Source organism: Myotis lucifugus, unplaced genomic scaffold, assembly GCF_000147115.1.
Source record: "Myotis lucifugus unplaced genomic scaffold, Myoluc2.0 scaffold_192, whole genome shotgun sequence".
NCBI classification, from domain to species: Eukaryota; Metazoa; Chordata; class Mammalia; order Chiroptera; family Vespertilionidae; genus Myotis; species Myotis lucifugus.
In genome coordinates, this window is record NW_005871240.1 from 1,621,106 (window position 1) to 1,645,845 (window position 24,740).

Genomic DNA, 24,740 nt, shown 5'->3' on the forward strand with positions numbered 1-24,740 from the left:
ATTATCGCTGCAGAATAAAATCTTAAAGGTTATTTTTAAATGATATAATTTTAACTATGAAACCACTTGCTGTGGAAAATTGTTACTAGATTAAAAGTCATCTCTTTCTCAGAACACAGGAGAAAAAATACTCTAAAAATGAGACCAGGAGAAATTGGAACCATGAGGTGGTACCTCAAAAAGGGGGAGACATTGGCTTCCTTATTAACCATATGTTTAAAATAGGGATAGAGAGGAGTAGAAATATGCAACACAAACTAGCAAATATAGATGCAATTCTAAAATAACAACCAACTGTTGCATCTTATGAAATGGTATATAAAGTGTCCTTTTTTGGAAAGAGTTATTAATCCTTCAAGAAAATACTGGTAAAAATTGAGATTTTTGTAATTCCCAACTTCTCAAGGTGAAGATTGTCACACAGGTTGAGAAACACATACCGTCACGGTACTTTATATGGATAGGTAAGAAGACTGAGCAAAAAGCAAAAATAAACCATCACCTGTCTCTTTTAATGCACATAAAGTATGTTTTCATTTTTCTGGGGTTGTTTTTTTTTTGGTGTTTTTTTATAATCGTCATCTGAGGATATTTTTCCATTGATTTTTAGGAAGAGTGGAAGAGAGAGGGAAAGACAGAGAGAAACAGTGATGTGAAAGAGACACATAGATTGGTTGCCTCTCGCACGCCCCTGACCACTGCCTGGGTGGGGAAGGAGCCTGTAACAAAGGTACATGCCCTTGACCAGAATCAAACCCAGGACCCTTTGGTCCACAGGTCAACGCTCTATCCACTGAGCCAAACCAGCTAGGTCTGTTTTCATTTTAAAAATTAAGATTTACATATACCCATTGAGGAATATATTGCTTTCATGAATAATGTACTTTCAAATGGGCCCTTTTCAATTTTCCATAAGGGACTTCCCCCTCCCCAGGCAATAATTCCATTATTATTATTTAATACCACAGTAGGGTACCAATACCTCTTATTTGTATAATATTTCAGATTATTATCAGTTATAATATTGTTTTTATGTGAATATTTGGCATAGTTATTTCAGAAAGACATTGAAATAATTTCCTCTCAAGGTCTACATGAAAATGCAAGTTTTGAGCCCCCATTCTATTGAGTAGTTTTATATTACAATGCGGGGGCAAAACTTAGCACCATCACCTGCTACATTGCTCTTTTTCTCACTATAGACAGGTATTCTGTACTAATTAAATGTTCACTTTCAACTGAGTTTGGTGAGGTGGAGTCTTTTTCCACTAACTCTGTCCACACAAACTACTAATAACAGTGATAGTGTTGCCAAGGTATTAAGCTTTGCCACCTTTCTAATAGTAATTGCCTAAGGTAAAAATGTATGAGTTATTGCCCCACCAGCATGGCTCAGTGGTTGAGTGTTGACCTATGAACCAGGAGGTCACTGCTCGATTCCCAGTCAGGGCACATGCCTAGGTTGTGGGCTCGATCCCCAGTGGGGACCATGTAGGAGGCAGGGGCCATGTAGGAGGCAACCAATTAATGATTCTCTCTCATCATTGATGTTTCTCTCTCTCTCCCTTCCTCTCTGAATTCAATAAAAATACATATCTATATATTTTTTAAAAAATATATGAGTTATTAATTCATGAACATGAAGATTTAGGTGGTAGAGATGATATGGGTTATTTTGAGCTAGAGCCCTGGTGCACGATCACAGGAGGGCTCTAGGGCACGTCCGGCCCATCTTGTCCAGTCCCAATCCGCTAGACCCCAACAGCAAGCTAACCTACCAGTCAGAGCATCTGCCTCTGGTGGTCAGTGCACATCATAGCGACTGGTCGGATGGTCAAACGAACAGTCGGACACTTTCCATATTAGGCTTTTATATAGAGAGATAATCCCATCAAATAAACTTTTTCTGCACTTCTTGAAGAAGATATTTTCTAAATACTTTCTGAAGTACATTAAAACTATTGTCCTCATCTATATATTGTTCCCTAGTAGTTTTGACTACAGTTGCTGTTTTTGCTAAACTTCTGAGTAATATTTAACTTAAACCTTAAATCATCAGATGTGGCAATGGAGCTTTCAAGATACTAAGCCATCTCTAATTTTCTATTTGCTTCTCAACTTTTGTTACATTAAACCCAATTTCCACATCTTCCCTAAAGATGAATGTATGGTTAGAATCTCTCTAAAATAGGGTTTGTGTAAGAAATATTTAGACTCTGAGGCACATAAATTTGTTTACTTCTTACAGCAGGTTCCAAAAGTCATATTCACAATAAACAATAATTGGTTGCTAGTAGTTCATTTTCTGTTGGAGTAAAGTATTTAGAATTTCTTTTGGAAATTTTAACATGTAATATCTGCTGTTTCATTTTTTTTAACTCAAAAATTTCGTGTATGTCATATAGTTTGGCTGTGGGAGAATGATGAGAGTAATCCACTATCTTCCCATTGATGCTCAATAATTCCAGTATAGCAATGGGCTATATTTTTTGAAAACAAAACTTTAGTATGTGAACAAAATTTTATATGCTTTAAGTTTTAGATCAGTCGTAGCCTTCATAATATTTGCTCTGTAGTTGGTGATAATTATGTGAATCTTTCTTTACTTAATTTTTCATTCTGTAATAACCTTCATTTAAATTCACTCTATTGTTAATGGTGAGACCTAGAAATATCTCCACAAGCTAGTAAGAGAGGAGCATAGTGAAAAGCACAGTTAATCCACGTTGTGTCACATATAAAAACATTAACATAAAACATGTGAGTTAGCAACCTTTTTCAATAATGTTTTAGTTTAAAATTTTAGCCTTCTTAGATAGATAGATGATAGATAGATAGATAGATAAAACCTATAACCTATGTTAAACAACTAAGTAGGAATGTACTTCCTAGGGATTGGTCCTTGTAATTAGATATCCTTCTATTGTCACTGCATTTCATACTCTCCTCTCCCCGCCATCCCCACCACAAGGTTATATGAAATGTCAGAATACATGTGAACAAACCTTCAGACACTACAGGAATTTTCAGGTTTTTACCAACTCCTTAGTGCCTACCAATGCATCCTCACCCCCACGTTACCCCCTATCTGGCATTAGGCAATAGCATCCACCTCTTCAATCTTTGTGTCTCAGATTGAGTGGCAGAGAATTGGAGATGGGGGGTGGGAGGCATGACTTCAGTAGGTACAGTGACATATAGGTGGCAGTGGCAGAGGAACGACAATGATGCTTCTAATTTGTAATTAGACTTTGTTTATCTGAGTTCTGAACTGTTGGCACTGAATTTTTAATTTAGGAAAATTACTGAGACAGATTAGAGTTATCACTTCCTCCAAATTACATGGTACATTTCAGAATACCCTTAGGAATAGTTGATTTATTGACTTTAATGTTTTAAAATTGAGAAAAATTAAAATTGAAGATTTCCTCAATAGTATACCTTACTTGTGTGTTTTGGACCTCAGAAATAATTTCTTCATAATGAATTTATGATTCTCTTCTGGGAGAGGATATGGTAAAAAAAATACTTCCTATTAGTGCATATTGAATTGCTATTGACACAATTAAACTTTTATGAGCCAAAACATAGTCTTTATTTTCTCAGACCTATTGAGAGTAGGAAGTATGAAGTTTTCAGTGCAAATACTCAGTGAATTAAATTTTTCCTACCAGAAAGTGTGTGAATGTAATGTTTATCCACTCATTTGTTTATATAGAGGTAATCAAACAAATGTTTGCTCCATGGACAAAGCTGCAATGTCTATCTTAAAGATATGTTTTGTGAATAACTAACTCTCTCCCCCTCAACACCTGCCTCCCATCAGCTTAGTATTAGGTTTTTGTGGTCACTCCTGTAATGTGACATGATAAATTTCAAAATAGCTCCATATCCTAAAGTACATCCATTACCAATTTTTAAAAATATGTTTTATTTATTTTCAGAGAGAGAATGGGACATGGAGAGAGAGATAGGAACATCAATGATTAGAATCATCAATTGGCTGCCTCCTGCATTCCCACTACTGGGGATGGAGCCTGCAACCTGGGCATGTGCCCGACTGGGAACTGAACCGTGACCTCCTGGTTCATAGGTTGACGCTCAACCACTGGGCCACACCAGTCAAGCCCCATTATCAATTTTTAAGTTGTGACCGAAATGTCCAACATCCTCCTTTTTATTAGGTTAAGGCATTCTAGACAGCTGAGATGTATCCTAACTATTATTCACCTTTAACACATTTGCTTCAATTAATGGCTTTTACTGTAGTGGAAATCGTGGCTGTCATGGGATGAAATATAAGTTATTAGCTAGAATGGAGGGTCAGAATGAAGACCAGGAAATGTCTTAGAACTTGAAGAGTGCCTTCCATGGCTGAGTGTGTAGCCAGGAGGTCAGGACAAGAGAAACCAAAACAGAAGAAAGGAATCTAAACAGGAAGGTGGTCATATCATCAGTATAATTTGACTTCTTAGTTCAGAATGTCCTTACTGTGTGATTTTAATGTGCAGAGCTACTTAAAGTATGTCCTCTAGATCCGCAGCAGCAGCCACAATGTTTTAGAAATATAAGTTTTAACGCTCCATCCAAGATCTACTGAATCAGAATCTGTGTAGTAGGACCAATAATCTGTACTTTAGCAACCGCTACAGGTGATTCTATTGCATTGCTGACACTTGAGTACTACAGCTAGAGGAAATAGACAAGTAGACCTCATATTAATAATGGTACTGAGGAAAAATATTTTTTAAATGTAATTTTGCAGTGCCCTTAGCATTTAGCTAAACAGATCTTTTGGAGTAGTTACTGAAAAAATAATGTTACCATTTACCAAGACTAATTAAGGAAAACAAAAGATTAAAAGCAAATGGGATGCATTCAGTACTGGACCAAGGAGAAAAAGAAAACAAATGGCCTTATATTGTATCAAAATTTTCTTTGTATTTGCTTCCATAGAACAGTGACTCTATGCTGACACTAAGAGCTGATTATATTTATGCTGTAATTCTAGGAGACCACTTGTTTTGAAATACCTCTCCGTAATGCCAAAGAGATAACTCTTCAAATAGAAGTGCTGTTATCAAGTCCTGCCCTTAGTGGAATCAAGAAATTTGTGCTGAATCCAGAAGAATGTATCGACTATGCAGTATGCTATACTCCAGCGGCTACAGGCTGTAGAGAGGAAAAGTATGGCATTATATTTTACTAGAGGCCCGGTGCACAAAATTCATGCGGGGGGGGGGGGGAGAGGGGGGGGGGTCCCTCAGCCCAGCCTGCACCCTCTTGCAGTCCGGGAGCCAACCATTAGCCCAGCTTCTGGCTGAGCGGCGCACACTAACCACAAGGGGGCAGCTCTTGCATTAGCATCTATCTTCTGGTGGTCAGTATGTGTCATAGCGACCAGTTGTTCCACTGTTTGGTCAATTTGCATATTAGCCTTTTATTATATAGGATTGTTGATTTTTTTATTGTTGATTTTTTTAATTAAGCTTTTAAAATGATTATTTGTTTGCTGTAAACATTTAGATTACACTTGCTCATAGTTTTAGGTTTTTAAAATACCATTCATTTATAAAATGTACTAATTTAGAGTTAGCACTGTTTCACCCAATGCAAAATTATTATTTTGGGGAACAGCAAATTAAATAAGCCCTAAATTACTCTTTATATACCCTCTTTCATTCCACTTTTCACTAACCAAAATTTTCTAGGTGCAAAAAATTGAGTCAAATGAAAATGATTACACAAGGATTAGGGGTTAAAGTTTCAATTTTCTTGGTGAAATTAATTTACATTTTATATTTGCAATTAAAAACAAATCATCTTGGAAAACAAAGAATATTAAATTAAGGGTATTATACTATGCTAAATATATACACAGATGCTTCTTACGATGGGATTTCCTGGTATGTCCCAATAAACCCATTGTGAGTTGAAAATAGTGTAAGTAAAAAATGCTTTTGTTATACCTAACCTACCAAATATCATAACTTAGTCTAGCCTACTGTAAGTGTGCTCAGAACACTTACATTAGCTTACAGATGAGTAAAATTATGTAAAACAATAAATAGTATTAGTTGTAACCAGGAAAATATCAAAATTAAAAATTTCAATTATGGTTTCTACTGAATGCATTTCAGTTTTGTACCATTGCAAAGTTGAAAGATAATAAGTTAGACCACTTAAGTTGAATCATTATAAATTGGGGACCATCTCTGTGCACGCACATCACAAACATACAGCAATATATACACATATTAATAGTGCAATGATAAGTGTTTTTATAGCATGATAATTATGAAAAACACTAGAGGCCTGGTGCACAAAATTCGTGCATGGGTACAGTCCCTGGGCCTGGCCGGCAATCGAAGTGTGAGCGTCTGGCATGGAAGGGCAGGTCCCAGCTGACCTCTTGGCCCTGGGCAGCACCTGGGCCCCAGGGCCCCTGTGCCCCACCCTCTGCCTGAGTCATGGCGCCTGAGTCCCCATGTGGAGATGCGGTGAGCGCAGCTGGATGCCGTGAGCCAGGTCGCAGCATGGGCCTCTGGGCCACCGAGCAGTACCACACAGAAGCTGGTTGGGCAGCACACTCTCTCCCGGCTGGATTCACAGACCAGCTCCTGTGTGAACCCATGGGGAGTCCGACTGGCCCCTGCAGTCCTGGTGGCTACAGCCCGGCTCACCCGGAAGACGCCATGCAGGTATGGGGCAGGCTCCTTGCGGGTGCCCAGCACCTGTGTATGGGGGCTTCCCAGTGTGCAAGCTCTGGTGTTCCAGGGGAGGGTAGCAGGGGGAGTGAGAGCGAGCTCAGCAAACACCCCACATTCTCACCGCACCTCCATCCCCATCACCCAGGCCCCCAGGTAGCCAGTGAGAGGTCAGGTCGCAGTGCATTGCCGATGCCTGCCATGTTCTGTGCCTCCCCCTGGTGGTCAATGCACGTCATAGCAAGCAGCTGAACTCCCAATTGAATGACCACCCGAGGGAACAATTTGCATATTATACGTATTACATAAGATAGTACTGTATACTAAGTTACATGCACAAACAAACACATAACCTTTATGTTCATGACTAACTCAATTAGTTTATAGTAAAACTAGTGGCCCGGTGCATGAAATTCATGCACATTAAAAGGAGATTAATTAGCCGTAACCGGTTTGGCTCAGTAGATAGAGTGTCAGCCTGCGGACTGAAAGGTCCCAGGTTCGATTCCGGTCAAGGGCATGTACCTTGGTTGCGGGCACATCCCCAGTAGGAGGTGTGCAGGAGGCAGCTGATCGATGTTTCTCTCTCATCGATGTTTCTGACTCTCTATCTCTCTCCCTTCCTCTCTGTAAAAAATCAATAAAATATTTTTTTAAAAAATAAATAAAAGGAGATTAATTAGAGGAAATATTTTAATATTGCTATTTGCCCTTTCTCTATAATAGAAGTGTCAGAGATGAAAGAAAATTAGTAAAATGTATATGAAAATCTTTCTTCTGTCAGAGTCTGGGGTGCATCATGGGACCCAGAGTCAAGTCCCTGCCCACCCATGTGCACCTCAAAATTGCGCGAGACCCAGACCCAGCCGACCCCCCCCATTGGGCTAGATCCAGACCCAACCAGTCCCACCCTTGTCAAGCCCCACTTGGCAGGGGGCGCAGCCTCAGGTCCGCTGGCCTGGCGCCAGGGCAGGGGGCACGGCCTCAGGTCCCCCGTCAAGCCCTGTTGGGCAGGGGGCATTGCCTGAGGTTTTCTGTCAAGCCCTGTGGGTGGGGGCATGGCTTGAGGTACCTGGCCTGGCTCCGTGATGGGGGTAGTGGCCTGAGGTCCTCCGTCAAGCCCTGCTGGGCAGGGGGCACAGCCTGAGGTCCGCCAGCCTGGCGCCAAGGCAGGGGGCATGGCCTGAGGTCCCCTGTCAAGCCCTGCTGGGAGGGTGGCACAGCCTGAGGTCCCCGGCCTGGCCCAGGATGGGGGGCGTGGTCTGAGGTCCCCTGTGAAGCCCCATGGTGGCGGGCGAGAGGACACAGCCTCAGGTCCCTGCTGATTGCTCCTTAAGGCTCGTTATGGGAACTCAGCCTCCTCTGTGGGTGCAGCCATCTTGTTTACGGAAACCCCGCCTATACTGTGGGCACCGCCATCTTTGTGGTGGAGTGACAGTCAATTTACATATTCCCTCTTTATTATATAGGATAATTAACTTGTTTCACAGTAATATCCCATTTATTTATTATAGTTTTAAAGATTAGACTAAGTATAGTATTATAATGAAATGCATTAATTATTCCATTAAAATTACTTTTGCTAGTTTATATGCTCTTTCAGAGTTAGAATAATTCTTATTTTAATGAATGATGATTAAATAAATATATATGTGAAATTTTAGAGGATAAAATTTTTGTACTGTGAAGCAGAAATAAAAGACATATTATAAAAGATACCTTCTTGATAAATTACCATTGTAAATGTGGGCCAGTCTCCTCTCTCCAGTGTGCTGTAAACACAGAATGAATCTTGAATTTTCTTTATCAGCACACGTTAGAAGACATAATTTGGGGTAATACTTATTGATTGCTTACTCCGTTATCATCACTGGGGCATGTATTTTGCATACATACACACATAAATTTCTCATAGTAACCCTGATAGAGTAGTAAGAATAATTGCTCCCATTTTATAAATGATGAAATTGAAGCTCAAAATGTTAAGTGACTTGTTCAAGTCCGCACAAATAAAAGAAGAGCTGAGATACCAGCCCAGTTATACTGTCACTTGCTCTGTCACTGTCTCCCCCATAGAAGAGAGCATGTTGATTATAAAGGAAACTGTCCAGGGCTGCATGTCACTTCATAGCTTTCACATGAAAAAATACATGTGTTTAATCGACAAACTAACTTTGATTTAATCACACTTTGAAAGCAGAACTTTTCTTATTTTAACTTCTGTAAGGTATTTGAATTATTTAGGTTTAAACATTGTTCATTGATTTAACAGGTATTTTGATTAAACAGATGTTAATAATGGCACTGGTTTTTTTTTTAATAATGAGATGATTTTCTCACCAAAAATGAAAAAAAAATTTTTAAATATATCTATAATGAGAGTAGAATGTGTCACAGAGTCATTGTCAAATATTGTATTTGGGATATTTTTTCTGCCAAATTTATTATACAAACTAAAGTGACTGATAAATTTTGTATATTCTCTCCACCAGCATTATTTTTCAACCTGATAAGGTTCTAGAGTTCTGGTATATACTGAAATTTACTGTCGAACTCCCAAATTCAACCAAATTGCCAGAAATGGTGTGTGACCTTGGAAAGTAAGTTCTATTTAGTAGATATAATTATTTCATGAAAGAAAAAAGTTCATCTAAAAGTGTTATAATATGTTTAACATTTTTAAAAAGACATGAATATGTTTTTAATTGCTTTTCTTTTCCAGGAAAGGTTTGATATTTAAAGTACCCCATGGAACACTTCAGTGGAAAAACAAAAATCAAGTCAGGATTTAGGAGGGAGAGGCTTTTACTAGGAGTGATTATCGCAAGTGAGGGAAAGAGACTACAGAAATAGTTGTAGGGGACTATTGCAGTAGGGAGAATTCTCTGATCTCTGAAATATGCAAGTGTCTCAAAATCAAATAGAAAAAGCTTTTTACTTTATAAGGTAATGGAGGGGCAAGTGGAGAGAGCTAAGCAGAATCTTTAGAAGGAAAACTAGACAAGGATGGGAAAATGACCAGTGGGGACTGATCGGAAAAGCATCTCACTGGAATAAGCTAATTCACAGGAAAAGCCAAGAAGAAATGTTCTTTTTTTCTTTTCTTTTTCTTTTTTTTTTTTTTTGTGTGTGTGTGTGTGTGTGCGTGCGCTTGCTCAGTTTTGGAGACAGCAGAGTTCAGGGGGCTGTAGGAAAGAGAGAAGGCTGACTAAAGTTTGGTCAAGGCAAAGCAGAGGGTAAGCAATAGGCAACTGAAAATACTTGATCACGTGGTTAATACTGTATTCCCTTGAGATATGGCCATTTATATTTAGGTGGTTGAGTTCTTAATTATATGTTTGGCACTGAGTTTGGTGTTATTACATAGGGATAACCAAGTCACAATTTCTGCTAGTAGGCAAATTAGTGCCTTTTCATCAATTTTTCTCCCTAAGTACACCAAAAGAGTGTTTTATTCTCCTAATACCAGACCTTGAGCCAAAACCTCACTGCAAGTGATTTATTAAGAAGTGATCCCAGTTAGAAAAATCAGTAAGAGAATAGGGCAAGTGGGATAAGAAAAGAGAAGAAGCTCAGCAAGGGTATGATTTCAAGTACAGTCCCAGACTTTACCTGATCCTGCAGAAAGTCCTGGAGCATAAATCACATCTCAGAATTGGTCTTGTCATGATGCCAAGATGCTGGGCTTTTGACTCCCATACTAGTCACTATACGGTCCTTAGGATGAGCTATAAGCTCCCAGATACTTTTCCTGTAAGGTTGAGGAGGCTCCAGGACCCAAGGGTAATCATCTGAAGGTCTCACATGGAAGATGAACAGCAAGAATTCAGAATTTGGTTGATGGGGGCAGAGAGCTGGTAAAAATCTTCAGGAACCAGGATACCAGCAATGTCTACTACCAGTTGTTTATAAACTTATTTCTAGTTTTATATATTTTTCTAGTTTTAAAATAAATGTTAATAGAGGTAAACTACATATATGTATAAATAATTATTAATGTAAGACAATTTTGTGAAAATATTTGGCTCACAGTTTTACAATCATGATTTTTTTATTTCATTAAAACGCACTAGCCTTTTCTCTTTTTAGGTTCTTGTTATTTTTTAACATGTTTTTTTAAGAAATAATTTCTTTTTCTCCAAGTCATGCTGTGTATAATTAAAAGACATGATATTTAAAGATATTTGGTGGTAACTATTTTTTTATTTTTTTAACCAGCCTTGTTTTGGAGTCTTATCCCCTTCAAAATTTGCACAGTTTTTCATTGTACCCAGTGTCCTTAAAATTCTTAATATGTTGGTATGGCTCTATTTTCACACATTTTTCCAGGTATTTGAGATTTCTTTCAATATGGAAACAAATGACATAATTTTTGTTTCTGGAAATCTCGACTTATGCCATCTCTCTGTTTTCTCTCTTCTCTCTTTCTACATCTATTTTTTGGATTTAGAACTTGGGGACTATTTTGATAATTTTCTTACTTTTTTGTCTTTTCTACCAACATTTGTATTTTTGCATTTATACATATTTGTTCAGTTTTATAGTCCAATCTTTTTGTTGAATTTTCATGTCAGCTATCAACATCCAAGACCATTTTTTGTTTCTGTTTGTATTAGGATGCTTCTTTTGTTTGCTTAAAAAATGTAATGTTCTCTTCTTATTTCATGTTTGTAATATCTTCTCTCTTCCCTTAAGGTATGAATGGTCATTTTAAGAAGCCATGGACTTTATCTTAATGTTTTTGTTTTTTCCTGTTAGAAACTTTATCTGATGTTTATTTTACTCATATATATATGTGAGGCTCTAAATTGATAGTTGGGCCTTATTGACCTATTCATGTTGTTCTGTGTGCTGTTCCTCATTTGAAAAAATATTCCTTTTTATTTTGATGAACCTTTTTTCCAGGTTTTGTCTAATATGAAAAATATTGTTTATAACATTGTATATGCTTTTGTTGCACATTTGTGCTCATTTCTGTTATGTAAACAATTTAAATTTGGTGGTTAATGACAAAGAATTTGAAATTGCTTGTACCTTTTTATACTCCTACTAGAGGCCCAGTGCACACAAAAATTTGTGCACTCGGGGGGGTCCCTCAGCCTGGCCTGTGCCCTCTCGCAGTCTGGGACCCCTCGGGGGGTGACCACCTGCTGGCTGGTCCACTCCCTGGGGGAGTGGGCCTAAGCTGGCAGTCAGACATCCCTCTGGCAGCCCGGGAGACCTCGGGGGATGTCCACTTGCCAGCAGGGAGCAGGCCTAAGCTGCAGTCGGACATCCTTAGGCTCCCACCACCACCGCTGTACTGGTACCCATCAGCCTGGCTTGTGGCTGAGCAGAGCTCCCCCTGTGGGAGCCCACTGACCACCAGGGGCCAGTTCCTGCATTGAGTGTCTGCCCCTTGGTGGTCAGTGTGTGTCATAGTGACCAGTCATTCCCAGTTGTTCTGTTGTTAGGGTCAATTTGCATATTACCCTTTTATTATATAGGACTAGCCACAAATGAATTATATTTGCTTCATATCCTCAAAAACATGGCTATTGTAAAACTAGTTTTAACCATTCTGGTGCATTTGAAGTGGTACCTCAATGCACTTTTAGTTTGCATTTTCCTCATGATTAATGAAGTTGACTCCCTGGTCATATATTTATAGACCATGTTGATAGTCTTTTCTTTCAATTACAGTTTACATTCAATGTTATTTTGTATTAGTTTCAGGTGGACAGCACAGTGGCTGGACAGTACTGGTTTTCATAGTGCCTATACCAATCTGCATTTCATCAACAGTGTGTGACTGTTCCCTTTTCTCCACATTCTCACCAATACATATCTTACTTAAAAAAAAATATTTATCCTACCAGGTGTGAGGTGATATCGCAGTGTGGTTTTGGTTTGCTCTATATGAAAAGGCATTAGAAATGATGGTGAATTGAGAATTATGAACCCTCTTGAGTATTATTTGCTTTGACCATAAATACCAGCCACATTTTGGGGGAGGCAGGTTTATTTCATCATCAGTTTGTATTTCTTGATGTAATGGACAGAACTTTGTTAATTTGTTACTTTTTGTTATTATTTATATACTATGTTAACTTTTTTGTCTGGATTTAACAAAGTAATTTGTAAACATTGCTCCTAAAACTGGAATATGTTCCAGTACCCAATGTGTAAATACCATTGGTGTAAAAATATAGAGAGGGAATCAGGGATTATCTAATTTAGCAAAATGTCATTAGTTAATATTTGATGATTCTTATTTTGAAACTCATACAAGTTGTATAAGCTTCCTAGGCCTGCCATAACAAGTGCCATAAACTGAGTGGCTTACGACAACATAAGTTTATTGTCTCACAGTTTTGGAGGCTAGAAGATTGAAATCAAGGTTTCAGGAGGACCATGCTTCTTCTGAGACCAGTAAGGGAGAATCTTTCCTTGCCTCTTCTGGTTTCTGGTGTTTGCATGCAACCCTTGGTGCTCCTTGCCTTATGGATGCATCGCTCCAATCTCCACCTCCACTGTCATCTGGCTATCTTCTCATGTGTCTTCATATCATCTTCATATAGGGACAGCAGTCATACTGGATTAAGGGCCACCCTACTCCAGTATGACCTCATTTTAACTAATAACATTTGCGACAACCTGATTTCTAAATAAAGTCACACTCAGAAGTATTGGGAATTAGGACTTCAATTTATCTTTTTGCAGCATGCAATTCAACACATACTAGGTAATAGTAATCAAGTTTATAAAGTTAACATTGAATAAGTTTATGAACAAGGTTACTAGCTTTGTTTTACTTTCTAGGTTTATCATTCAGAACTTTCCTTTAACTAATCCTACACACGAAACCTTAGAATTGCAAGTAAGAAACAGTAATCCTGATAATTTCTTCCTGGATTCTCAGAAATTACTTGTAAGTATATTCAGAAAGCCAAGTGTCCTATCACTACCAGAACATCTTCCAATTCTGTTTTTGGGACACTGTGGGATATTAGCATTTCAATTATTAATGAGGTTTCAAATGTCTAAAATTTAAAAATGGAATTTCTATAAATATATATCCCCGACTTTAATTTATAAAAAAAATCAGCCTGGCAACCTTTTGGTGTATGGGACAATGCTACAACCAACTGAACCACTGGGCTAGGGCGAAAGTGGTGTTTTTATATCCTTTATATTACTACTTGTACAGAAGAATGTAAATTGTGGTCCAAGGGAAAACAAATATAACATATTGCAGATGCCAACTTTATTACATAATGCAGAATATGGACTCTGCTTTAATATTTCCAACTGTGTCTTTCTAATTCATTAATTTTTATTTTTATACATTTATCAAATATTAAGTATGAAACAAGCAACTAATTTCAGTGTTATGAAATGACTCAAAAATATACTTATAAATTTACCAAAAATAATATTATATATGGTAGAACAAATTAGGAGAACACATGAATGTTAATGGTAGTAAATGGAAAGAATATATGTACATGTAACTTCACTTATGGTTTTGTTGCATAGTACTCATGTTTACACAAGTAGGGATTTTAAAATATTGATTATAGCCCATAAATGCTTTAATAAATAAGCATAGATTGATTACCAATGCAAATAATGATATAAAAAACTTGCTTTCCTCCAATGATATATTATGATTTTTTTAAAGATATGGAAGTTGAAAGAATAATACAATGCACAAACTTATACCTTCTACTTTGTTTGTTATATTAATGGTTTGCCATATTTCTCTCTTCTTTCTCTTATATTTTTTTTCTTTAACTCTCATTTAAATTGGACATTTTCCATTTAATTTTATTTTTTAATTACATTTTACTTTCAATATTATTTTGTATTGGTTTTCAGGTGTACAGCATAGTGGTTAGATGATCCTATACTTTAGGATCATCTAAATCCCCCAATATTTCCAGTACCCAACTGGCATCATACATAGTTATTGCAATATTATTGATTATATTCCCTATGTTGTATTTTATTTACATCTTTTTGGGGGTTAACTACCAATTTATACTTCTTAATCCCTTCACTATTTAATTTGAAGGTAAGTTGCACCATGCTATTTAAGCACTAAATACTTCGGATTATAGTTCTTAAGAGTATATTAATCTCCAAGATCATTCAGTATCCTGTTCAAATTTCAGTTTACTAACCTGCCACAAGACTCTTCCTCTTGAGCTAGGATCCAGTGTAATAAGCTCACACATTGGAATTGGTTGTTATCATGACACTTGCTTGCAATGAAATGTTAAGTTTCTCGAAGATTCTATGTTTATACACCATATATACACACCAATAAATTTAGTAAAATTTACTGCAGTTAAATTCCAAACAATGGTGTTTATCTTTCTTGAGAACATTGGAAATGCATTTTCCAGCTAATTTTAGGTAAAAATAAAGGAATTTTATTGAATTACTGCTTGGTTGTATAAACTACCTCAATCTTCACCATATAAATTTATAGAAGAGGAATTTGAAGACAGAAAGACTAAAATACTTAAGCCACATAGTTATTACTAGAGTTAAATCAAATTTAATGAAGTATTATATATTTTTCCAATGAAATAGGTTATTTTTTGTATATATATATATATATATATATATATATATATATATATATGTATATATATATATCCTATATGTATAGAGAAACTTTTTTCATGTTTGCTAAATTTAACGAATATATGAAATGCAAAATTTTTTGCTAAGGTCGATCCTAAAATTAATTTATACTCCTTAAATATTCATTAACTAACAACCTCCAAATATTTGAAGTATCAGAGAACCAGTCTGAGATAAAAATATTTGCTGTAGATAAACCACACTTATACATCATAAGGATGTAATGCTGTTCTAAATATGAAGTTAAGCCTGTATATGGATTCCATTGTCATCAGAGTTTGTTGAGAACCAAGTGCTATATTTAACAAGGACTGAATAACACTGCTAAATTGCAATTTTACTTTTTCAAGAGTTATCTGGCAAAATAAATTAGTGAAAAAATAATTGATTTATTTTTCAGATTTGTGCCACTCCTTCTATTAGTGTTGATATTAAATACCATATTATTCACAGTGTAGCATTTTGTTTACATGAGATACTCAGTTCCTCACTATGTTGTGATGAAGTAGCTGACTCACAATCTCTAAAGAAGTAATAAACTAATACTGTTCAGAATCAAATTATTCTAGCAGGTCACACCTTGAATGTGCATGTGATAGGACAAAGAAAACTTCATCGTACACTAAAGAAGTTTGACTTACATCTATGCTTATAATCAGTTCATTTCTTTTGACATCACCAAGGCTACAAGTTAGGTGCCCAGTGTTTGCCTTGTATCTTAGAATGGACAATAAACTATGAGTCTTAAATGAAATGCATATTTCTATTACAGGAGGCGCTAACTCAAATTAAAAACTTAATTTAGATTTCCTTACATAGAGTGACTAACTCTATGTGGTCATTTTCTGGGGAAAGGCCATGGCACAAGCACTGTTAAACAGTGTTTACCAGCAGATGTTTTACCAATATTTGTCAAGCAGACATATGAGATTGGATAGTGTACAAGGCAATATATTGATCACACAGATATCAACCCAGCATACATCTAGTGCACAAAGATGCTGACTCAAACAAAGTATTAATTGCTTTGTTTCTCTTTTTATTCTTTCTAAATTTACACAGCTGACCATGGCTCCTCGCTCCACGGAAAGGATACGTGTTCGCTTTTGTCCTTCTGCTCTTGGAAGAGCTGGTCAGCAAGCTACTCTTACCTTCTACTGTGCTCAGGTATGATAGAGTATTCTTAGTCCAAGTCAAGTTAATTAAATTTTAAAGTCAACAAATAAGTAAATCTTATTCATCCAGTTGACATCTTTTGTAAGCAGAATAAGCTTATTATAAACTATAATTAAATGAACTTTTGGAAATGTAATATACATCATGCATGTGCAAGCATCTAAAAGAGGCATTTTTATGTCCTTAGATTGCTTGAGTGAAGGAGAATATACACCCAGATTTTAAAATATATATATCTTTATGTAAATTCAAAATTGCTGTTATTTGTGTTAATTTTCTGACTTGGGTGTCACTACCCAAATTTTCATGAACTTAAATATAAACTGTAGAAAATGTGATCTTGCAAATATCATGTTATTTTTTCACTTTATTTCAACTGTACAGCATTCTTGGATAATAATTTTTCTGAATAATAGTAATTTTTAAAAACAAAAATTTTTAATCATTTTTAAGCATCTCTAAGCTTGCTGTTATCTCAGTTCATTCTCACCACAGTCCTAAGGTGAAAGGATTATTAACCCCATTTTACAGATCAGGAAACTGAGACTTAGAAATAAAGATCAGGTAGCTGGTAAGAGGTTGAACACAAACCTCAACCCAGCATGTCTGGCTTCAACCCATTTTCATGACTATTTTTACAACTACCTACAGATTGCCAATTGATTAAAACTCTCTTACTGCCAATGAAAACTTTACATAACCTTTTACATTTATTATTATTTTGTACTTCTTCAAGTGTTGATAGGGAGGAAAGTAAATGGATATCGGAACTTTAAATCCTAAGGGGCACCAAGGAACCTGCCATCTGAGAGGCAGTGGAATCCCATATAATACTTGGGTCTCAATGTTAGTGCAAGACTTGTGTGTGACTGAAGTATCCTCTTTTCTAAAACAATGTGTAACCTTTAGAAAAAAAAATGAGGCTATTAAATTTCCTACATGATTATTGACTTATACATGACCTGAAGCAATACTATGGAAGTTTGTGTGCCTCAGAAATATTAAAGAAAACAAATAGTAATCATTTTCCTACAGAAGGGAAAGTACAGTGGAGATTATATTATTTTACACAAATAATTGTAAGAAGGCACACTTTTAAATAATTGCTTCTTAGCAGGTTTAGCCCCTTCATCTTACTTAATTATTGGGGACAATTTAGTAGCTTGTATTTCTGATGGAAATTATATCTGCTCAAGGATAATCAGGCACATTAGCAGGGCAATTACCAGTTCTCCATCTTAATAGCTTTAGAAAATCCTAGCCTAGACACTGAATGTGAAATTCTTAATCAAACACAAAGAACTCAGACAAGTAATGAACTCAAGCCTTTTATAAATCAATTTTACATTGGTGCTTGATTTCAGTTGCTCCCAGCACCTCCAAGTTGTAGCAAATCTCCAAGAATTCATCTGTGGTTAGACTTTGGCCCATCATTCATTCATCCTTTCAGCTACAGGGTCCAGACCCAGGGCCCTTCAACCTTTTAAACGTATTACCCTAATCTTTCTGATTGTTTTGCCTTTTCGCTTTTTATCCTTTTTTTCCCCATCTCTGAATCATTCGAGTCTTCCTCTTTTATTTAATTTATCCAGTCATCCTAAAGTATTAATTGAATGAACTTTGGAAAATACAATATACATTATGTAAGTGTAGGAATATGAGAAAAATAGTTTTTTAAATAAAGTTTTCGGGTTTGCACTTCTAAGAATTTGCAATTACTTTAACTTTTAAGGAAAAATTCATGTAGATGTCTGTCCCTCTCTTGATTTCACTGATAAATACATTTGAATTGACATGTACAACTGAGTAGCTGATTAATCGAAAATCTAGTAATGGCAATTCTTTTAGGGTAAGTTTTAAGTATTTCTGATTGTTACTCTTTGCTGAACTTAAGGAAATGGCTGTAGATTTTTATTTATTTCATGGATTTCTGATTTGAATCCGTATACAGAGCTCTGCATTGTCAAAATCCAATTTTAGGCTAAAGTTGATTGTCAAGATTTTGAATCCTAAGATTAATTTGATTAGGATACCACAACTACATATATCATGAACTCATATTATGCTGCTGGATTCTGTAAATGAGATTGTGTTCCTGCCTATCAGAATAATAGGAATAGTAGTAAGCAGCAAATGTGGTAATGGGGCCTTCTGAGATATTTTTGTTGGTTTTCAGTTGTTTCATTTTTATTTTCGAATAGTTGCCAGTATTTGTTTCATTTGTACTTCACTGTGTGACTCACTGCATCTAAAGGTCAGACTAGCAAAAATAAAGGAAAGAAGACAAAGTCAGAGTGGTATTATCTCCCAGCCTGTCTATGATCCTGCATACTGTCTATGGAAAACTTTGTTGCTTCTTAGCCAGTTCTAATGCCCTTGAGCTATACTCAGTGTGCAAGCCAGTTTTACTATCTTTTAACTCTACTTTTTTTCTCTCAGAAACATTGGAATTGGATCTTTAAAGTTTCTTTTTACTGTGTCTCCTTTCAAAGAAGTTTGAGATAAAGATGGGATAAGAAATGTTACTTATTTTTTAATGCACATTTTTGTTGGGATACTTTTTAATTTTCCTCTCTGAACCCAAGAGGATAATTTAAGCAATGCTAGGGCAAGTGTTGTATACTAGTGTTCCATCATGGTGGGATGTAGGAGGTTTAACTTAAAAGCTCTAATACTCCAGGCCATTAGGCAAAGACATGAAATCGTGACCTTCTTGTTTTTGTACTTTGGCTCATTCCCAATGGCTCAAAGTAACCTCATTTCTGTCATACAGGATTTATTTAATTAAGTAGCCAAAAAATAAGTAATTTACATAAATTGTTCGTAATTTAATTTAACCCAGCCAGCCAATTACATGTAATCAAATTAGGACATCATAAGTGAAAATCTAGTGAACTTACATTTTGCAAGTAGAATCTCTAACTAAAAGTAATGCAGTCATTTGAAGATAATATGCAGATAAAACTTGCCTTTATTCATCCCTACTCAGAGATAGCTTTGTATCAGTTCCTGTCCCACTTTGAAACAATCTTAAAGTAAGTTCCCCTCTTCTTACTGGAATTTAGGCTTGGAAACGTCTATGTAGTTAGGAAGATTATAAACTAGGCCGTTGTATTTGTTGGATTTTATTTACCGACCTCTTCATTCCTTTACAACATTAGTATTCAGTGCCGAACTGAACCACAGTCTATTGTGCATACAGTTGTACACATTGCCTTTTAATGGGACATCGATCTGTGCCTCACCTTCTTTGCCTTCATGTGATCATGAAAACTATGTGAGTTCCACTTGACATTCACCCTAGGATTTTGGAAACTTTGTGCAATTTTTAGTACCTCATTTATTAGACAAGTTGACTTAAAGAAACATCAACCTTGAGCAGAAATGCAAGGTTTTCATTAAGATATATTTTTAATGCTGCTATAAATACCCTTATGCTCTCCTTTTTATCAATGTAAAAACACATTGATTTTTCAGTAAAATCAAAAGGGATTTTAAAAAGGAGGAAAAGATAAAACAGGGCATGTTAAATATTAACCAAAGTTTTTTATCTGCCAAAATTTTTACATGTGTTAAATTTATTAAGTGTTGTGAATTATGACATATATGTTATGCATGTTTATCTTTAAACAGTTTGAAGAATGGAAATTCCTCCTTTCTGGAATAGGACTATTTCCCCAGCCTCTAGAAATAGAAAGAATCACCACCTACCTTCAGCAGCTAGCATCTCTGGCTATAATTTTCAAAAATCCCACAGATGAACATGTTTTAATCGATGTCATACTAACAAGTAAGTTGTTTTTCTTATATTTTACCTATGTTATTTTGTAATTATTAATCAAATGTATTTGATCATAGAATCAATGTATTATAGAGATAGTGGACATGGTAGAGATCCACTAAGAAAAATCATAAGGTATGAAAGATGAGGTATCTTGAAATCATAGGATGTAAATGGTGGAACCAGAATCAAAAATTAAAAATCTGTGTAACAAGTCAAATTCTTCTCATTTGACCTGTAAAGCCAAAAATGCAAATTAATAGATTAGTAAGATTCTTATGATTATTATTCAAATATGCCAATGCTTAGTCCTTAAAAGTTTATAGAACTTCAAGTGTTCTGATATTGTTTCCTTTCCCCATTTTCTTTATAAATAGCATATTTGGATTAAATTTTGGTTATAATCAAGCTTGTTCTCTTTTTCCTGTCAGATTGAAGATGCATGTTTTTAAATTAGATTGTTTGGAGTTTTTTTATCACTTTTTATTAAATGATCAAATAATGTGGGTCTGAAGTAAAAATCAACTCATTAGTTTTGCCAAACACATTTTAAATCTATTGTATATTACTAATTTTATCTTTTCAACTATTATTATTATTCTACTAAAACTGCTACTGCTGTGATCCATTTTATATAGTTCAAATGTTGAGCTAAAAGGAATACATATGTTAAGTTCTTTGATATAAATAAGCAACTTACTCTCCAGAGTAATTACATTTCAATTCACACTGCCATCAGGAGTATATTACAGACTCTATCTATTTTCCTGAGCCTTATAAGTGCTGACTAATATTATTCTCCTTAATCTCCCTCAATCTGATTGGAGAAAAATATTATTTTATCATCATTGCAAATTAGTTATTTTTTGTTTAATACTGAAACTGAACACTCATTTACCTATTAGAGTTTTCATCTTTCCTCGTCATCTCTTTATGCTCTTGGTATAAAATAATTTTAAAAAATTAAGTACATAATGTCATCTGATGTGAAATTCCCTTATGAATACATTGGCTGTGGTAAGGAGAGAGATGCCAATGTTTACTAGCAGTTGATTGCTGGCCCAAGGAAGTCAGCATTTTAGTGTGGAAGAGACTTGAGCATGTGTATCAGCAGAACAAAGAAGCCAGGACTGAGCAGGAGTGAAAGCTGTAAAGGAGGTAGGGCTGATCGGCTAAGGCTCTGGCAGGGCTGAGATCAGAGTTGAGGCAGAAAAAAAGGGCCATGAACCAGAGGGGCAAGATAAAACAAATGTAATATAGAGAAATTGATTGGTTGTAGAAGGGCTTGGCAATTAAAAGCAGTTTTGTTTAGATTTTCATCTCCTGAAAAAAGGAGATGTAATAGGAGATTTGAAGAGTGTCACAGTGGTTTGAAATAACTGCTAGAGGGAAAGGAAGATGCAGATAACAAAATTCAAATATAACTGTATTGCATTTGGCTGGAATTGCAAACCACACATTTAGATAGGCCCCCAAAAAATATGTGTTTGTGGAGTTTCCACCAGTTATAGGACTCAGAATTACTGGTGTGAAAGCACACCAGGGTGACAGATGGATCAAACCAGGAAATGAAATTTTCAGCGTAGGTGCAGCCAAGTCATAACTCTAAGAACATTAGTAAAACATATTGGATTGCCGAGACCTGTTTGGCTCAGTGGATGGAGCATCGGCCTGCGGACTGAAGGGTCCCGGGTTCGGTTCTGGTCGAGGGCATGTGCCTTGGTTGCGGGCACATCCCCAATGGGGGATGTGCAGGGGGCAGCTGATCGATGTTTCTCTCTCATCGATGTTTCTAGCTCTCTATCTCTCTCCCTTCCTCTCTGTGAAAAGTCAATAAAATATATTTTAAAAAAACCAACAACAACAAAAAACATATTGGATCAAGATTTTTAACATTAAAAATAAATGGTGAAATAATTTGTGGCTTCTTAATTTTCTTTAGTTGCTCCAAATTTCTTTCTGCTATTAACAGGAAAAACAGTAAGCTTGACAATTAAGATGTATTCTTCTTTTGCAGTTTAAAAGTCTCTTTTACGTTAACTCACTCTCTTGGGTAAATGCGCAGGCTCTCGGGTTCTTCCTCTTCTTCCTTCAACCTGAGGAGACTGGGCACAAAGAAAGACACTGACCTACTCTTTCTCTCTTCCACTTCCTCTCTTTCCTTTATGAAAAGCTTTATCCTTTCCTTTTCTTGGTGATGGAGTCTCTCTCTGTGTTATAACCTCCTCTTTTTTACTTTTTTTTTTTTTTTAGCTACCATGTACATGTCTTCTTGTACTCATATTCCTTTGCAACTAGGCCTCATAATTTGGCCTGAATTGTTGAAGGGCCACAGGGAAACATGAAAATATTTAACATATATGCCAAATATACTCATTAAAAAGATACTAAATTAATACCTTCTCATTTAAATATTTGTAAATGTCTCAAAATTATTTCTTGATAGGACTATGCAATCCCTTGCTACCTTTCAACAGATGTGAATGTTCCTGCAGATACTACAGAATTCACAGAATCCCCTTAGGAAAGTTAATAGCAAGACTCATAATATAGCACCAAGGGGGTGCAAGAGATCTCACAGTATTTTGGGTCCTGCATTACTCATTTCTCTTCAGATAGATAGATAGATAGATAGATAGATGATAGATATTTTTCCAAGAAGGCAACATTTTTAGAGTTTCAAACTTATGATCAAACTTTCATATTGCCCTGTTCTCTAACATCTTTTCTTCTGCTGATGTCTTGGCTATTTCCACTTTAATCACTTCTCTAAGAAGTATTGCCTTGGTTTTCAAGCAATCTTTTAATTCTATTTAATTAAACTCTATTCAGTTCTTTAATTCTACTGTGTGTTGTCTTTGCATAAAGTTCATTCAGGTGAATAGTATGCAAAGCAAGGTGTTGAAAACGTTATATTTCAGGGGTCTATTCATATCTTAATCCAGGCAACTTGCAAAGGTGAATGAGATAGGGTGGCTAGAGAGGAGATGGGCTCACACTTGGAGAATAACAGTGATGTCCCAGCACAAAGCATTAATGAGTTCTGAGAAGAGCCAATTGCTGCAGAAAAGCTCTCAAATTGCCTAGGAAATTTTGCACCCAATATGTACCACACTTTAGCTCTGTAAACATGACTGTACTCAATCTTTTAAAAAAATCTTGGAGGCTTTCCAGATGTGGAACCTGAAGCTTAGAAATTTCCCAAAGCCATACAGGGTGGGGCAAAAGTAGGTTTACAGTTGTGAGTATATAAAACAGTTTATTCTTGTATTACTACTTATTAATTACTGTTATTTTCCACACAAACAACTGTAAACCTACTTTTGCTCTACCCTGTATAATGAGTAAGTGATGGAACAGGGTCTTGAACTCATCATGTCGAGCTGTCTTCTCCAGGACCATCTAACTATCATTCTAAATTGTCTGCCTGATCCACATATACTTAGATTTCCCTTCTTGGCCTCTTTGTTCAGCCTGGACATGCACCCTTGCTTGCTGACTGGTATCTTTGAAATCATTTTCACAATCCTCTCTCATCAGTAATTATGCCCTGCACCCCAGCCCTCTGCTCTGAAGTTTTCACCCTGCTTAATAAAGGTGGAAAAGGGGAAGGTAGTTATGAATGAGAAGCAAAGACCTGAGTTAAAACATCAAAAATTAGGGCCTGGTGTATGCGTTAAGAATTTAAGACATATCTCCATTATATGTATGTGTGTGCTCTTGCTTATATAACCATATTCCAAACCTGCTAAATTGTGTTCTTGTCAATGGCAGGGGTTATATTAACTCACTAGAGGCCTGGTACACGAAATTTGTGTAGTCGGGGGTGGAGGGTCCCCTCAGCCCAGATTACGAGAGGGCGCAGGCCAGACCTAGGGACCCCACTGGTGCACAGTCGGGGTTGGGGAGGGATGTGGGAGGTTGGCCAGCCAGGGAGGGACCACGGGAGGGCTCCAGGGCATGTACGGCCCATCACGCTCAGTCCCAATCAGCCAGACCCCAGCAGCAAGCTAACCTACTAGTTGGAGCATCTGCCTCTGGTGGTCAGTGCACATCATAGTGACTGGTTGAGTGGCCTTAGCATGTCATTAGCATATTACTCTTTGATTGGTTGAAAGGACGACCGGACACTTAGCATATTAGGCTTTTATTATATTGGATAGCTTTATTCCTACCTAAATGTTAGAATATATGTTGATAAAGCAGGAGTTGAATATTCAGTCACTATTTAATGAGCATCTATTTTGTGCTGAAAACTGTCATATGCACATTTCAAAACTACCTGTATTTGTAATATACATACACATATACATTGTATTTTGATTTTTGTGTGGTATTCTACATGTGAAATACCACTATGGATTATATACATACCTAAAAGTTGCATAAATTAGTTGATACATACAAAGTTTTGATTACTTTTCTACTAAAATATCTGTAGT

The 24,740-nt window shown here is 36.3% G+C and overlaps 1 protein-coding gene across 1 annotated transcript in view; it reads left to right on the forward strand.

Moving 5' to 3' along the window:
- Window positions 1–24,740, forward strand: part of CFAP47 (cilia and flagella associated protein 47) — a 425,326-nt gene that overhangs the window by 328,244 nt on the left and 72,342 nt on the right. Inside the window, 5 exon segments of the mRNA XM_014462850.1 lie at window positions 5,012–5,187; window positions 9,200–9,307; window positions 13,509–13,617; window positions 16,404–16,508; window positions 20,151–20,307. Coding sequence (XP_014318336.1) covers window positions 5,012–5,187; window positions 9,200–9,307; window positions 13,509–13,617; window positions 16,404–16,508; window positions 20,151–20,307 — 655 coding nt within the window.